The following is a 17,786-nucleotide window of genomic DNA, read 5'->3' as shown; positions in this document are numbered from 1 at the left end:
GGTCACTTTGACATCTGTAGTCCGGTTAAGTTGGTCCGGACCAAGAAAAAGACAGATACGTTTTTCCTGTTTACTACTGGTTTCACGTTCAAACCGACTTCTTACAAAAGAACCAAAAAGAATCAAAGCTCACATGGACTGACAGGTAACTCATTCATTGGGGGTCAGGATGACCAGGGTACAAGGAAAACTACGATGAATGAATATGGTTTATGGAGGGAAAATAAACAACAGTTTGCTCATGCTATTGTGCTGACAGTGATTCCACTACAATTCCACTTGGATCCTTTTGCATCTCCTATCATTGGTGATGACTGCTAAAAATCGTGGGGCATGATATTTTTCTGGCTCCTGACGGGGGGCTCGCTGTAGTGCTCACACATTAATCCATCCATAGTTATAATCCAATCATATAATATATATATATCATTCTGAAAAGGGCCATTCTGCATGATGACTACTTTTACTTTAAGTATTTTAAGTATATTTTCATGCTACTTACTTACTGTAGCACTACTGCGTCTACTTACGTAAAGATCTGAGCACTTCTCTCATCACGGCTGACAGCAGATCATGCTGTACTCTACTGCAGCTTATTTGTTAACTGATCTTCTCTCGTGAGTTCATGAAGAAATTATTGATCATGAGCATTTTCAGTCAAGATTGCCACCAGACCTCATATGTCATAAATAATATAGAACAGGCAGAAATAGGATGAAGAGGTATCTATATGGAGTAGGACAAAAGAACAGCACACCTCTCTTTAACTTCTTTTCCTCCTGATGTATCTGGGAAAATCCCTGCAATCACATGCTAATGTGCAAACATGTTGCCATGGTTACAGAATGATCTTGGATAATTATGCAGAGCTCTACCTAGACAGTTCTCACAATAGGTAGAAGGATTTGGAAGTTTATCCTTTGAATTCATATGAAATCACTTATTTACTATCACTGCAATCGCATAAAAGTTCTACACATAATGGCTTTAAATCAGGCCACAAAGTGAAGAGCCTCGATCTACTGTATGTCAGTTGTGTTGCTGCCTTAGCCCGATGAGTCAGATGTCTCCAGAGAGGATATTCCAGTCAGACGTTGTGACGGGTCACACTTGATGAATGATCGCAGTAAGTGGAAACTGATGTGAGTATTGACAGGAAATGACTGGAACATCTCGTTTTCAGATGTAGCCTGGTAGGTAGGTGGGCAGCCGAGGCATCATGCGCTCTCACACTTGCTAGTCTGTGTGTGAATGTGTGCGTGTGAGAGCACATATACGCTGTATGTGTGAATATGCGTATGAGTGTAAAACGCAGGGCGAGAGTGAAGTTTGTTTACAAGAGATTTGGCATTTTCAGTGACATTAATCCTCCCTGTTTGTATCTTGTAACAACTACTACCACAACAGGCCTGGCAGCTTATTCTGTCTGAAAATCTTGTAGATTAAATTGGTATAATACGCATAAACTACTGCCGAAAACTGTCAGTTTTTGCTTTTTAGATGTTGTGTGAGCATACAATGGGATTCCTGCAATAGTAAAAGGCAGGTTTGCATTTCTTTAAGAGGTAAATAATGAAGATTCCACTATATTTGAGTTTGCTGTGACCAAAACACAACCACAAAACCTCCATCTGAAGCTGTGAATGAATAAATAAAGTAACAAAGATATTTCCATACCCTGATTTATTTCCTTGCATCGCATGCCCTGACTGTTCCTGTCTGGATTCCTCCGCTCAAATCTATGAAACGCTGCATCAGTCTTTCACAGACAGGAGTCCTGCACCTGTGTTGGCATCCTTCCCCCAGAATCGCTCTCACCCACGCACACAAATGCACACGCTCACACAAAGGTTTAGATGCCGTATAGAAAACGGCTGTATGCGTCCACTTACAGGCAGAAAGGCAGCAGAGACAGCAGGGTCTCTTTGGTGGGGCGGGCTGCGAACTCTGGCAGTGTCTGGATCAGTTTGTTCATCACCGTGCGAAGGTAGCCCTGCAGCTGCTTCCTCCTCTCCTCCACAAACTTGGCGTCCTGCAGACAGAGAGAGAGGGAAGGCAAACAGAGCGGGGAAGGAGGGTGAAGAATGGGTTAGTTAGAGATAAAATGGAGTTGGAAAAGCTGAGGCTAAAGATGCAACATGCAACTTTTTTTCACATTATATCGACGGTGGGTTTCATGTGGGATGAGAAAGTGGTCGCTCAAAGTGATGAACCCAAAAAGCATTATCACCCAATCTGCAGCTCCCCTCTGCTCTATGGAGCTTTAAAGCCTCTTTAAGCTAATTGTTTTGGTTTTCCAGCCCACAACTTCACTGTTTTGGTTCACCCTCACTGCTCCCATCAGTTTTCAGATGCAACAGGCAGCTGTTTCCAGCTAAGAAAAAAAAAGCTTTAAAAATTCACCATACGTTACTTGGCCAACAGAGAGAGCTACTGACTAGCTGGTGAAGGGAAGGGAGCTACTAAAAAGCCATATATTTCCCTCAGGAGTTGGTGGAGACCAAAACAGAGATTAAAAAAAAAAAAAAAAAGTGAGTGACTATTGTAAATAAACGCCTATGTAGCTTTGTATTTGCTGGATGTGTAAGTAGGCTATTGTCTGTAAAAAAAAAAAAAAGTTTAGTTCATTAGCTGAAAAGGTGATAATACGTCAATCAAATTCTGATGGATGTTAATGACAGACAATTGGGGCATTGGTTTTACATTTGCTTTTGTTTTCTCCTCCAAATAATTTAAAACCTGTCTGACCGTCTAAGTGTTTTTCTGCACTTTGTTCCCAGATCTTAGCGAATTATCTTGGTGAGAAGAAAGTCACGCAAGCACGGCAATATAAAATCTAAAAAGTCTGTTCGGAAACATATTGAACATCATCATAGCTTTATCTAAACAGTGTGGTTGTGTTGCCAGTTCCTTCAATGTTGTTGGCTGTGCAGATGCTGCTTCCCACAGCCTCGGGTGGTTCATCATAGTTCATCAAGATGACTGACGTGTAGCGAGGTGTGAGAGGGAGGGAGCGTGGTGGGTCCCGCAAACACACGCTGCCTCCAGGCAAAAAGTTCCATATTGTGACTTAAAGACCTGTGACTGTGGAATGATTACGTCTTGTTTCTGTGCCACAATCAAATCCTGCGTAGGTGTCCCCTGTGATTTCAGCTCAGATCCCTCTGAGCTTTCCTTCTGTCAGTGCAAATACTGTATGTTCGCAGTCAAAAGCAACAACATTTTTGAATTGGTCATAATGCTGCCAATGACCGGGCCTCTAAATCCCATATCTCCCATGACAAGCAAAGCTCCACACTCAATAAAAAGCATGCATTTCTGCAGATTAACACACCTCAGTATATGTTTATTTTGACATTTGGTTGTTGATATTGAGGAAAAATCAGCCATTTGAGCATTCAGACTTCCCACACTGAACGACTCTGGAGGCAGAGGCACAGAGCCACATGGCCAGTGCTAGCATGGCTAATCGGTGTCCAGCAAGGCTCAGAACAAAGGCTGGGCAACGTTCTGTTTTACTCTCTGGTGGTTGGGACTGGAACAAACAGTTATTGTAGGAGGCCAAAATTCTCCTGTTTTTGAAACTACTGCTTCTCTTTTGATGTAAAATCCACCCAAGTGAATTTAATTGTTTTAAATACAAATAATACAAGAGGAATCAAATCTGAATGACTGCAGGACCTGCATCAACCGGAAACCAGGAGGAATAAAATACTGTGTGTAGTAACCACTGTGTTAAATAACTGTTCACAATTAAAGCACTGGTACTACAAGGCTGATGTAGGCTCAAATACATGAATCAAGGAGTGCAATGAAATTACTGCTGGTTTACAAATTGGTAACAACAAGCTACCTGCCCAGGAGCCGTGCCATTTACGCTTCTACTACAAGAAATGCTTTTTAAAATATGTTTCAATTAAAAACTGCACTGGCCCTCATTTATAAACTGACTTGCAGCAAGGCAAACAACACAATCCAGAGCAGCTACAAAACAGATGAAATATACCAACATGCATCAAAAAAAAAAACAAAAAACTAGTAGCCCACTAGTTTTAGGTTGAAGGCATAAAAAGTAAGATTTTCACACTAAAATCTCTAAAATGACTAGACCTACTGTATGTTTTATATTTTCGTGAGTTGTGTATGTAAGTTATTTTAAATCTTATTCAAGGTAAAGGTGCGTTTCATTTGTTGACCTGTCCATGGTGTCACATCCCCTTTGTCCCCTCTAGCTGCTATAACTTCAGTGGAAACATTGGAAACACCAGCTGATTCATCAGAGAGTGAGGAAGGAAGTCGGCAAACGACCAAACTTCAGTGCATGCAACCTTATTCATCAACCCTTTCACTGATGCCCTGGTGCTGAGTCAGTGGCTATGTGTGGATTACTGGGTATTCAAGTCAAGCTTGTGTGTAACAACAGGTGGAAAATGTGGTGAGAAGAATTTTGATATCTCCACAAACCACACTTACTCTACAGAGGCACATGAGCTTCCTTTGGCTGCACATTTATGGTACAGTGTATTCACATTTTGTCACTGTGAATCTAACAAAGGTTTGATAGATGATATGCAGATACTGTGGCCAAAATGGGGGGATAGATAAGAGGTTCACTGTTACCCCAAGTCGTCGATCAGCGTGAAAGTTTAGATTAGTAGGAGTGGATAACTAAACTCTGCTGCTTGCAGAGTAAAACAGACGCGGCAGGACAGCGGAAATCTGATGTGTCAGATTAGGCTGTGCATGCCAGCGTGGGTTTCATGCCATGTCAACACAATAAGGGACACCCTGGCTGCTTTCATGGATGTCAGAGCAGTAATAACACTAATGGACATCATGACAGATTCATCCTCTCGTGGAGACAGAGAGGAGGGCTGAAGGGGCCAGGTGCTGTCTCTTGTTTGCAGAGAGGAACGAGAGGGCAGAAACCAGCGTGGCATACTGATGCAGGTACAAGGCTGATTCTGTCCTCTTACATCTGTCTGCTTGCATCCAGCTGTATCAACACCGCTCCTTCCTAGTTTCCTCCTCTCCCTCCCTCTCGTCCTGTCCCGACAGATGACGAAGGCTTTGCTAGATAAGACGTTTCTATATGCATGCTGATCAGCAGCGTATGTTTGCCTTGTGGTTATGAGCACGAAATGTACCTCGATATGGGATCATGAAATGCTCATGTACTGGCAGAAAGAGAACTGGATGTATATATACTACCTCCACAAGCACACACACACGAACAGAAAACACACACACACACACATGCCACAGCTAAATGTCACTTCTCAGCAAGAACTGATAAGCAGGAAAAGGGAGCTGTCAATGGAAGAGAAGCAGAGTAGTCACATATGTATTAGGGTCTCCACAACTGCTCAGTGAATTTGCTGCCAGCTTAACACCATTGATTTCCAGGGGAGGGAAAAAAAATAAATAAAAAAACAAACTCCTGATAGCATGTCTCAAGAACTAAATGTTGCCTGGCAACAAAAAACACTTTCAGAAGTAAAAGTAACTACACCCTGTGGTACCAACCACTTTTCTGTTCTCCCAACAGAAAATCAATGCTTTTGACCGAGTCTTCGATTCTGCTTGAAATTCTGAAATGACTGTGTTTACAGTGATATTCCTGTTGTGCCTTTTTGTTTTGATTTCTTCGCAGAGAGAGACAGACAGGAGGGATGTAGGGATGCCATGTAATGGAAGTCCCAGGCCAAACTTGCTGGTTGCATAATAAGCTGCCGTCTTGGCAATTCAGACACTTAACAAGCACACTGCGGGCAAACATTTCGTGTATGTAAATCTGGCCCTCGGTGGGTATTTTCTGGAAAACAAAAAGTTTGTCAGCTAGTCAAAATAAAAAAACGCAGCCTCCCTGGTCACCACTTTAAAAAGGAACATCAACCTGAAGAGCTGGTTTGAACCTGCAGTGCACTCGACTTAAATGAGAGTGGACAGCGTTGGCACACGCTGGCAACAAAACAAGGTCAACGCTTTCCACCAAGTCAGCCCACACTGGACCACAGCGAGGCTGAACAGCCTGTTCTCTCAGCGCCGCGTTTAAACACACACCACACCGCGGGCCCGGGCCATGCATAAAACATCACAGGCAATTCAGGAATCCTCATACAAGACCTCCACAATGTCTCCTTGTCATAATTAAAAGCACAAAACATGTACATTGCATAATATGTGAACTCAACATACTAAGGCTGGTTAATAATTCACTTTGTAGTTTCTGATTAATTAATCAGGGCAACCTTGGTGCTTCTTTCTCTCTCTTTGTATGTGTAGATGGGGCGACCGCCGAGGGCAAGTGGTAGTTGTGTAAGTGCCATTTTTTTCTGCCATGATTACCTTTCAGGACTCTATACAATTATATAATGTTAGTGTGAGCACAGTCAATTAAAGTCAGAAAGTCCCATTGCATTGTTGCAAATTCCATTTATGCAAATATCTGGTATCTAGGGAAGCATCAAATACTGATTTTAATCACTGTTTTCACCTTGTCTCTACTCCCCTGTGTAAATGTCATCCTGTTTCAGGAGGCATTACTGCACGGGCTTAAATATTATAGAATTGTACATGAGTTAAGCATATGATTGGCTGAGGGTTACGATCACTCGAGCATGCTCTCTGCCTTCAAAAAAAGGACGAGATGAAGAAAAGAGCGTTAATTAGTGAGCTTTAAAGGTGCTGATAGGGGGATTTTGTCAGCATTGCACATGCTGGCTGTTTTACTCTTTTTTTTTGCTCTAAGCTGAGCTAAATGGGTGCAGGCTGTAGACTGACAGATATCACTGTTATTGATCTTCTCATCTAACTCTCTGCCAGAAGGCAAGAAAACAAATTTCCCCAAATGCAGAGCCTCTGCTCTCATGGTAGCCATCATCTTACAGTCTACAAGCAGGTCCCAGACCAATCAAATCCAGCATGCACATCTTAGAGACCCGTGTGTAAGATTTAGGGGGATCTATTGGCAGAGACTGAATACAATATTCTTAATGTTTTCATTAGTGTAGAATCACAGAAGAATTGTTGTGTTTCCATCACCTTAGATTGAGCTGTTTATATCTACAGAGGGAGCTGGTCCTCTTCCACAGAGTCCACCATGTTACACCGCCATGTTTCTACAGTAGCCCAGAACGGACAAACCAAACACTGACTCTAGAAAACACCTTTCGCATTTTTGGCAAGTTTCACAGCCACCGTAGGTTCTCCTACACAGTTAAAAGGGGAGGGGTGAGGCGAGGGGTATTCAGTTGGTTGCAATCTGCAACCTCACCACTAGATGCCACTAAAGCCTACACACTGGGCCTTAAACTGAAAGATAAATCAGAGGCTAAAGTCAAGAGTGGAAGTGATGACGTTGGCAGATTCAGCTACACAAGTCTAGCAAAAAAGCAGTATGTTGTCTTTAGCGCTTCATATAACAGCTAATTGTGACTGTTTCTGCTTAAACTGTTCCTCCCTGCAATATTTAAAACTGATCCACTGACCCATTAGCACTAGATATGTTCATAGCACCACCTACAAAGCTCGACTGAGTGGTAAATGTATTAACTTTCCTGTAGCTGCTTCATAATTAAAGCCTCTTACTGGTTTGCAGTGGAATGCTTTGAAAGAGAAGCAGTGTTGGGTTTACATCAGCAGTAACTTGATACGGCTGAAATCAGGACAGACAGGTACACAGGAGTGGAGCTTCATACTGAACACAGACACATAGGTCAGTCGTGGCCATGCTGCTACCAAGCGAGATCACAGCGATGCAGCTCAGTAGCATGGTGGGCGCTACATTTACAAGCAGAATATGTGCTAAAACTGATGACAAATCTTATTGGTCAGCAACTGTTGATGTCAAGACTTGATAAAATAAAAGTATCTTCTGCACAGTCTTATATGACTGCTGAGAGTGAGAGTGGTCACTACCGTGGAAGAAGCAGCATTTACCCCTAAGAAGTCTTTCACATTTTGTCTCTCTTTTCATTTGTAGCTCCTGGGAAAAGAAAACCACAACGACTCCATCTGCAGCCTTGAAAGAAAAAACAGAGGGACATAAAAGCCATAACGAAAATGAAGCGATTTTTATCAAAGCCCGAGGCAGGCGAGTGACTTGAAAGAGCATGAGGGAAGACAGTGATACAAGTGGTCAAATGAGAGGAACTGATATGGAGGGAGGAGAAGAGAAAGGGATGGCAAATGCCATAAAATCTGGATGAGGTGTGGCCAGTGAGAAAACCTGACAGCTGGACTCTGGGGGTCTAACAACAATGTGGCTTTGATGTAATCGTCCTGCCCCCTCACTGTCTCTGCGTTTGCATCAGGCGGGATTTGACAGGCGCGACTCGGGAACATTTAGCCTGCATGCCTGGCCAGGCCCCTGACAAATCTGCTGGTTAAAAGCTGTCACAGGCAGTGTGTGCGTGTGTGCAGCTGCATGTGTGTGTTTAACATCATCTGCATTGTTAAGTTACGCAGCTGGACAGTCTCGCCTGAAGCACTTGGAGACACAGAGAGGGAGAGTCTCATTAGCTCATTAGAAGGACTGAGAGACGCAGATGCGCCGATGAGTCAAATCAGGCCAAGTCTTGATGGTGACGAGGCCTCGCAGGACCACAGCAAACACCGTCAGGGGTCAGATCTGCCACTGGCTGTCGTGACATGAGCCAATTTTCCTCTAAATCCAATTGATGGTTCCCTCAACACTATTTACATGACTGCCTCTTATACAGTGATAACTTAAGGTATTCAGCAATGTTAATGAAGGGATCTGCTTCACACGGTACAAACCTGCTCTGTAATCTCTCAGAGACACCAAGGTGAGCAGACGGACAGAGTCAAACTATTAAAAAAAAAAGCTGAGGGAATGTTTACATGGCAGACTTTTCATTTCCTGAATGTTTTTGAATTAACTCTTTATTCTGATGCCATGTTTTAGTCCTGCATCTATCCCGCATTAATCCTGAAGATAAATGAGTGTGTCTCTCCGCTGTCAACGACACAATTTCAAACTTCACTTAACCCGTAATTCAACCTGGAGTTGTACGTATTAAAAATGTAATGATGAAGCTTCTCCAAAATGCCATCGCAGTTTTCACATTATTGAGCAGCGTGTGAGCCGTGCGTCGCTCTGACCTCATTAAAGCAGGATAAAAGTTACCGCACGAGCCTGCATTCATCAAAGTTCTGAAAATTACACTTGAAATGCTTCAGAGAGCCGAGTCTGGAGAGAAAAAAGTCACCTGCTTAAAGAAAAAGAAACATTCATCATGTGACCAAATCCTTGTGTTCAATCTCTCAACTGATCATGTGATTAATCGGAGCAAAATAACGAATGTGCAGCCAGGAGTGGGAGGGGGTACAGACCAATCCCACTGCTGATTTACTGAATGTGTTGCATTGTTAGGCGCTGCCGCCATTGCTGCTGGACCAAATTTCATTGAAAAAAGTTTAAGTTTTGATGATATCTTCAACATTAACTGGCTCTACAGGAAGTCTTTTACAGATTTCTTTGCAAAAGCACAAATGAAATTCTTTATAGAGATTACAGTGTTAAATGCAGGTTTACAAGAGAGGTGCCTCCGTAGTGTGGCAGCTTGTCTACTTCCAACTGCAACCCAGGATTCGTCTATAGAACGTGGATCCAAGTCACGGCAAAAAAAAAAACTCATTTGGCGTCTTGTAAAATTTGGCTGATTCCAAACTGACTAAAATAAGGTGTCAGTGTAAACTCAAGCAGTAGCAGGATAAACATGGACAAAGTAAATGGTTCTCCGCTCCAATTCTCCACATCAGCTGAAGTCAAGAACAAGTTGTTCCTGAACATCGTCGGTCATGTTTCATGTCCCTGCAGCTTCACCTGGAAACTGCAGGCAAGTAGAAGAAGAGAGCAAAAGGCTGCATCAACACAAACTCTACGATGATAGACTGCTGGAGTTAGGTGTGGTGTGCACCTCTGTGATTCACCTTCCCTTCCTGTGTTGCACTAGTGATGAGTCCTGACACCAACCAAGGCAGGAGATTAGCTGAACAGCCCAATCACAGGACACTGGCATGCAAACTGCATGATAAGTCAGTCAAGCGTTAGCACAGATAATCTCACAAAAATGTGTGTGTGTGTGTGTGTAGATTAGATGCATGTTACAGGTACGTGCACGTTTTTCATAACTTTTCTAATGACTTAAATCCACAGCGAAGCAGATGCTCTTTGACATCTACAGCTGTGTTTCTCTCTGAGTAGTCAATCATTTTGGGAAGTGTATGTGTGTGTGTTGTGTGTGTGAGAGATGAAACTGAGAGAGTCCTTGGCATGTAATACAGTTAGCATGGGGTGTGTGCGCACACATTTCCCCTGCTACCTGATCTCCACTGACAGTTTGTGTGGTTCATCCTGAGCAGGGCGAACCGCAGCAGAGCAGATATTCACGGTGCTGTTAAAAAGCTTTTGAAGGCCTCTTCCTCCCACATCACACCGAGTAACCCATTCCTAACATTAACATTTCTCCATCATTAGCCACACATAATACTGAGAGGCCCCGTGTGCGTTTAATGTATGTGTACGTGTGTGTATCAAAGTCAGCTTTGGATTTGCAAAACTGTAGCGAAAGTGTCACTTTGCGATGGATGAAAGCGAGAAAGAGGCGGAGAGGCAGATAGTAGCAAGAGACAGATGAGAAAACTATAGAAAGAGGCGCGAACTGACAGGAGGACAGAAAAAAACAGACTGACGAGGAGTGAAGATGCACACAGCAGCACCTTTCATCACAGGTTTTTGTCACAGACTTCAACTACATGTTTTCAGAAGCTGTCAAACAAGGTTGGAACTACCGTAATAAACTAATTTTCATCAAATATCAACATATATTGAGTATGAAATGACAGTAGCTGCACTTTATGTGTTGTTTTGAGGGGAGGGGAGCAGACATCAAAAACGGAGGCAAACCTTAAATCTTGAAAGTGTCTTGTGTAGTTTTTGACCATTAGTGTCACAATGCAGGAGAAAACTAAAAAAAGGCTACTTTTAAATCCTCATCCTTGTTAGCATTAGCCACAATCGTCACCCATTCTGTTAGATGGGTTGATGCTAGGTCTGGGTCTGGGTGATGCCTGTGTGGCTAGTTGAAAGCAGTCCAGACTTTAGACAGTGACACATTTTCTGTTGTTATGGCTCTACCATACAGCTACTACGACTACACTGGAGTCTAAATGAAACAATGACACAGGTTACAGTACAAATTTTTTGGGTATGCATTAGTCCATCTTTAATAAATCCCCCATTTTTAGGATAATGCAGCAGAACAGGGATCCTGATCACGGACAGGCAACCAGGGAGTTTTATGGTCAGACAGTGGTCAGTTCTTGACTGTGCAAGTCAATCACCTGCTTTATATTTTGCATATGAGTAATATTTAAACCCCCTGCTTATTTCTCTCACTTCAGTGCATCCCCACACCAAGAGTAACATTTGCTGCTCTTCGGCCTACTTAAAATTCCAGCTTTCTCTCCGCTTCACTGGGAGAAAAAGGTAGCAGACAATCCAAAGAACTCCTCGAGAGCCAGAAACAAACAATGACTGGATTGAAATAACAGGGAAACGGGTGCGGCAGGCCTGCTGATTACTAAGAGAACCACACACTCAATAAACACACAGGGACATACAAAATACACACTGTCTGCTGCAAAGACTCACTTCTTAGATATAAAAACATAGTGCACACAGAGACACGCACAGCCAATACCGAGCCTCTCTCTCTTAAACACACACACATAAACAGTATAACTACTCTTTTATGTTGTGCAGCTTCAGCTTTCACCGAGAAATTCATGTTTAGCACACACACACACACACACAAACACGCACACACACTTCTCCAATCTGGTACTTATCAAATCTTTAAGCTATAAAGCCCTCCACCTGCTCCCTCATTTCATTTCAGTCTGGCCCGAAGGCCTTGAGCTCTGTTTTTTGATGACAAGTTTCTCCAAAACTTCTGTTACTAGAGCAGCTCATTTTATAAATGTGCAGAAATTATCAAATTTAATTAATTTTACAGCTCGAAGGACTTATCTCATAATATCCACTAGTTTGTGGTGTACTAAAGGCTCTCCTCTACCTCTGTACTTTAGTGAAAGCTGCTGAGATGTAACATGCATGAATGATGTTTAATTATAATTTAATAATAATGATCTTTAGATGGTTACTGCAGCATCACCCTCAAGAGATGCAAAAGGAATTTGACTTGGTGAATTTGTGGACAATGAAACAATACAGAACTACTAACGACAGAACAGCACTAGTGCAAACAAGATCTAGCAATGGAAGTATGATGTATGTTCAAGGTCAAAGACTTGCAGCTTAGTTTCACCAAATTTGCAGCATGCAAGCTTTTTGCAACATGACATAATTTCCTCTGCTCATTTTGATATGTTTCACATATGAAAACAAAAACTTGAGACACATGCGACAATGCTGAGCAACAATCGTTTGTAGGTTCTGTCGATCATTTCAGTTTTTAGTGTGAACATGGAAAACAAATGGATCAACAGGTCTCCGCAGTGCAACCCAGTTACTCTGATATACCTGCTAGACTTTACAGGAAGTGTAAAGTAAGGGTGAGGTAAGGTGTCTGTGCTTCAAAATGTGGTCACAGGGCTGCTTTCTCTGCAGTGATGGCTGGCTTCCTGGAGATGGTGAAAACCAATAATTCACACAAACCTGCAGAGTAATGGGCTTTCAGAGAGCTTTCCAGGACACAATGACACAGACCGTCTAGGCCTATGACAGACACTTGCACTTCCTCATGATCCCATATGCAGACACACACACACAGACACACACAGTCACATACACACTCAGCCTCTTCTCACATTTGCAGCCCCTGCAACTCAGTCCAGTTTCTAGCCGTGAAGGAGCAGTGTCTTTGAAGGTGGGGAGTCAGACCACAGCTTTTGGCTGTGGCAGCGTCAAATCCAACTAGCCAGAGAATCGGGGTCAGAGCCATATTATCGCCCAACGGTTAAAGGGAGACAGGAGAGAACAGGATGAAAAGGAGGCAGAGTAGAGAGGGGTGAGGAAGAGAGGGAGACAGATGGGAGTTCTTCTAGTAACTAGAGAGCCACTGTGTGCTATGTGGACCTGGAGCAGCGATTGTTCCCTGTAGATTAAGAGTGAGGTTGGCTGTGTGCGTGTCAGCAAAATAGAAAAAGATGGCGAAAAAGAAGGAATGATAAAGTGCTGACAGTTGTGGTTAACCCAGTCTGACAGCGATTGTCCAATCAGAGCTTTGCAACCATGACTAGGCACGGCAAGTTCGTCAAGCGTTGGATTGCTCCACATGCCAAACAGGTGCACATGGGAGCAAAGCAAACGCTGCATGTAAATAGAGAGCATATAATGTGCAAATGTTAGCATGGAAAGCTAACTAGCTAAATACTGTACGTATAGTTTTACTGTATTTCCAAGTATTTCATTAACTCAAAAGCCCCACTCATTATTGCATGCACAGTGTAGTCTCTCCTCACTGTGTGGAAGCAGATGAGTGTAAGAGAGCATTCCCAGCTTTGTCCTTCTCTTTATTGGATTTAGGAAAGTTTACACTTCAGTAACCCCAGCCAATGCTACGCAAAACAATGTTCTGCCGAACACAAACAGATGCACTGCAATACAAGAATAATCCTGTTTCTTTATATCCTTCTGCGCGGATCAACAACTGATGAGGAGGATGACTTTTTCCTGGGACATGTAGCTTTAGCCTTTCAGCACAATGTACCATGTATGTAGCCATCGAGTGCATATTTAAGAGTCAGCTGGAAACATTAAAAGGTCAGTTCCATACGACCTAACACCGGCTTCCTATAGCTAATATAACCTGCCAGCAACAGTTGTTATTTAGCAAACAAAAACCAAAAGACTGACAGGCATACAGTAGCAACAGCAGGGGGAGGGTCCGGCAATCAGCCACTTAAACTTCAGAGCCACAGAGAAAGGCCAACAGTCCGTCACACACACAGGTTGTGGTTATTTTTAGCTCACCTTGTTCCCTATGGCTTTCTTGGGTGGGAAGCTGAAGGTGTCCACCTGCGGAAACTGAGACCTCAGGTGGTTGTGGAGCTCCCTGAACTCGGTGTAACGCCTGTACACATTCCACTCGTTGTCGAGGATACGGATGTACACCTGTGGACAGGTAAGACACATCATTATCATCATCATCATCAGGACAATCAACAGCAGCAGCATGGCCTTTACTTAATTGCAATTTTGTAACACCTGTTGAACACCTGTATGCTGCTTTACTGCAATAACAGCATACAGGCTTTTCCCCTGTGAGAGACTGACTAAACCAGGACTCGGCTATCAAATATTCTACAGGACAAATGAAACAAAAGCACGCTGTTGAAGAAGAAGCAATAACCTTTTTTTGTTTTTTCTTTTTATCTGTCATTAAATCCTGACAGTGCCTTATAATGCACTAAATAAATGAGATGTGTGAAAGAATGACTTCCTCTCATCCTTGTAAATGTGTATTTTCACTTACATACTGCAACCCATGACAGAGAAAGAGTCTGTCTATAGGCATGACTTTGCTGCCACCATTTCCATGCACCATTAGCTGCTTTATTCAGACTCACGAAAGATAGGGAGAGTGCAGAGAGAGGGGGAAAGATGAGCCTTTTACAAGAGAGAGAGGGAGAAAAAGAGCGGGAGATGGGATCCATTTTCACAGTAGTGAACAGGAGGGGAACTGCTTTTGAGAATTCAATTTCAAAATGCCCAGCCATGAAAAAATACAGACATGATTCAGATATGAAAACAGAAATTGATCTAAAAATCGACCAAATGTACCTCGGCATAGCTCCCCCCTGCCGGGCAAATATCAACTGAACAAAAACGCAGGGACGTCGAAACTGTGCCATAATGTTGAACTGCATGATCCCTTCCATACACAACACATACAGTATTGTCCTAAAAGCGTCTATGATGGCCATTACTGCTCTGCCATCAATGGCAAGAAAGGAAACACAAAAAGTCGAGAAACAGGAATGGATTGAATGGACTGAAGTGCGTCACCCTAACAGACCACAGCAACAGCTGCTGAACCAACAGGCGAGCACCAGAACGCTGCGGCGCTGCTCGCCACTGGTTCACGCTCGGTTTCCGCAGCGATTGGCCAGGTGTGCGGGAAGTGATCACGGTTTAAAACTTCTCTCTCAAGCTGTCGTCTTTCATTCTTTGCCACCATGTATCACTCCCATGTTTTGCATTTTATTTGTTTTCTGATTCACCATCCTGTTACACTCGTTAATTATAGGTCAGAACAGCAAAAGGCCCACAAACAATTTCCTTCATTTATGAGAAAGATTGTTCTTTTCATGATCTGTTATTTCCTTCATTAACTTTCATCGTGGAAACAATTCAATCAGAGTTGGAGAGTCAGCACACTTTTTACATCATTGATCACCATTTTCATTCAGCTACATGTGAGGTTGATGGGTTACATAATTTCAATTTCCCTGAAACATTTAGCCTAATAAATGATTTCCAGTGTTCTAAAGACGCCGTAATCATATTCCGCGTTATTAAATAATGATTTCACACTCAGAATATCAATACATACAGATGCAAATAATGAATAAATAATATAAAAGCATTCTGCCTGTTGAAATGGTTCCTGTGCACACAGTTCACAGTGTAAATACAGAAAGCAGGTAGTTATTGATTTGCAGGTGTTTGTTTAACACAGAGAAATCGCTGCTGCTCTGGCACTGATAACTGTGTGCTTTTACTCGTATTAGTACAGCCCACGTTTAAAGTTAAAGCCCACTGACAGCTGATCCAGCTGTGATCAGACACAGACGTCACTTTATGTGACGCTTCAGAGGAAAGGATGTCTCCTCTCTAAAAATCTCTCATTTCCTTGCATGGAACAGACATACGTGAGGGAAACACGGGTGCAATTTAAGAGATTTGGGATGCGCACAACAAATGCACCTCCTGAAAATGTGTGTTGTTATTACCACATTTAAAGAATTATCGCCTCTGTGTGCACTGAGTGCTCCCGTTTTTAAGCGTGAGCGCTTTTAGTTGAAAATCCCTGAACTTTTCAAAAAGGCACTGGTGTCGTCACTGTCCTTCCTCTTCAGGCAACCAATCGTATATTAGATGGGGCGGGACTTGTCACCCTGGTAACCACGAAAATAGAGGATGAGCTTGTTCTGGCCGTGTCTGTCTGTCCTGAGCTTTGAGATGCGTCTGTTGGACAGAAGCAATCGAAACAGAGGCAGAAAAGAAAGGAATGGAAGATGCTAGCTTCTCTGTCCTCTCCTCTCTGTGTTTGACCGAGGGCGGGGCTCAGCTTTGTTAGAAATTGTCAAGATACTGTTGTCATAGAAACAAAACCCACATGCAGTGTTTGTGTCTCTCACAGAACGCTTCTGCCAGCCAGATAAACGGTATACGGACACAGGCCAGAGCTGCTAGCATGGCTAAAAAAGAAGCTACCACTCTACAGCGCGTATTACGACTGGTTTCACATAAAGGCACTTGGGGCTGTGACTGTCACTACATGGCTATAAGGCACTTGACTTACACGTCTTGAAAGGCAATTTAATGGAGGAAATGCAGGAACTCTGCTACATTTTGTGTTCACGTCAACCTCAAAGACATTTTGATGGACAAAGGAGCAAGCGAATAATGAGGTCTTTTTTTTGTTTGTTTCTCTTGATGTGACTGCTTCTTTACTTGGTGATCTTTCCTCGCCATGTGCAATCTAAGCTACACGGCAAACATGACATTTTGGACAGCCATTAAGCGGAGAGTGACAGCCGAAGCTTTGTTAGCTGTCCTAAATGTCTCGTTGTTAATAATATTTCAGCATAAGTGACGGACGTCTAGACATCGTTAACGTTAAAAAAAAAAACATCAGAAACTTCACTGTATAGTCGAATAAATGATCTAAAAAGCATGAACCATCATTTAAATGGACATCTACTGAGTAAGTGGGAGGTGAGAAAGAATACCATGATGTTTTTTTTCCTATGCTTGCTTCTCTCAGACTTGTATAAGTTAACCCTCTCTTTATCCACAGTATAATCACAGAATAGAGAATAATACGCTCAGGGGGACTAAAATTTCTGATGTAAAACAGAACTGATGTGAGAGGTGCAGGTGTTATTGTGGTGCGGCTGACCAACTTTGAAAAACCCCTGATATACAGTAACTTGGATGAAGAGCAGCTGCACTAAAGGAGAGAAGTAAATGACAGCAGCGGTTGACAAGATGGGAGCAGACAAGGCCGCTAATGGACTGCAGACTTGTCATCTCAGCACTTTATGTCTGACCTACAGAAGCACGTCTAAGTTTTCATCAACTTCTTTTCTGCAAGTTAAGAGAAGGACTTGAAGAAGACCTCGGTCTGGTTGCATGCGTGTGTGCGTGTGTGCGTGTGTGTATGCCCTCTTCTAGCTCTTTCTGACTAAACTGGGCCGTCACGCCTTTTTCAGGATGAAATCGCAGCTTCTTTGGCTTTATTCTGTAGTTCTTGCAAGCACGAAGATAAGAATCGATGTAGTGAGTTTGGCACCTACAGGTAGACACTTTTTTCACATATCAACTGGATCAACATTTCATAACTCACAACTTTAGCCCGACCTTGTCACAAGTGCTAAATTTCTGTGCAAAAGCATGTTGAAAAAAAAAAAAAAAGCACTGTGATACTGCACCTTCAGAACAGGCCACGTTTAAAGGGGAAGTGAAGACCACACTGCACAATTACTGCAGCATTAAGTCAAGGGCTGCA

General features: G+C 42.8%; 1 protein-coding gene across 1 annotated transcript in view; it reads right to left on the bottom strand.

Annotated features, from left to right (window-relative positions):
- The window catches only part of snx29 (sorting nexin 29), a 121,726-nt gene that overhangs the window by 8,812 nt on the left and 95,128 nt on the right, over positions 1 to 17,786 (bottom strand). Inside the window, exons 19-20 of the mRNA XM_041963129.1 lie at positions 14,024 to 14,164; positions 1,893 to 2,032 (exon numbers count right to left, since the gene is read on the bottom strand). Coding sequence (XP_041819063.1) covers positions 1,893 to 2,032; positions 14,024 to 14,164 — 281 coding nt within the window. The remainder of the gene's footprint in view (positions 1 to 1,892; positions 2,033 to 14,023; positions 14,165 to 17,786) is intronic.

Source organism: Chelmon rostratus, chromosome 21 (assembly GCF_017976325.1).
Source record: "Chelmon rostratus isolate fCheRos1 chromosome 21, fCheRos1.pri, whole genome shotgun sequence".
Lineage (NCBI taxonomy): Eukaryota > Metazoa > Chordata > Actinopteri > Chaetodontiformes > Chaetodontidae > Chelmon > Chelmon rostratus.
Note: the sequence above shows the minus strand (reverse complement) of the source record. Positions and strands in the feature narration are given on the sequence as shown.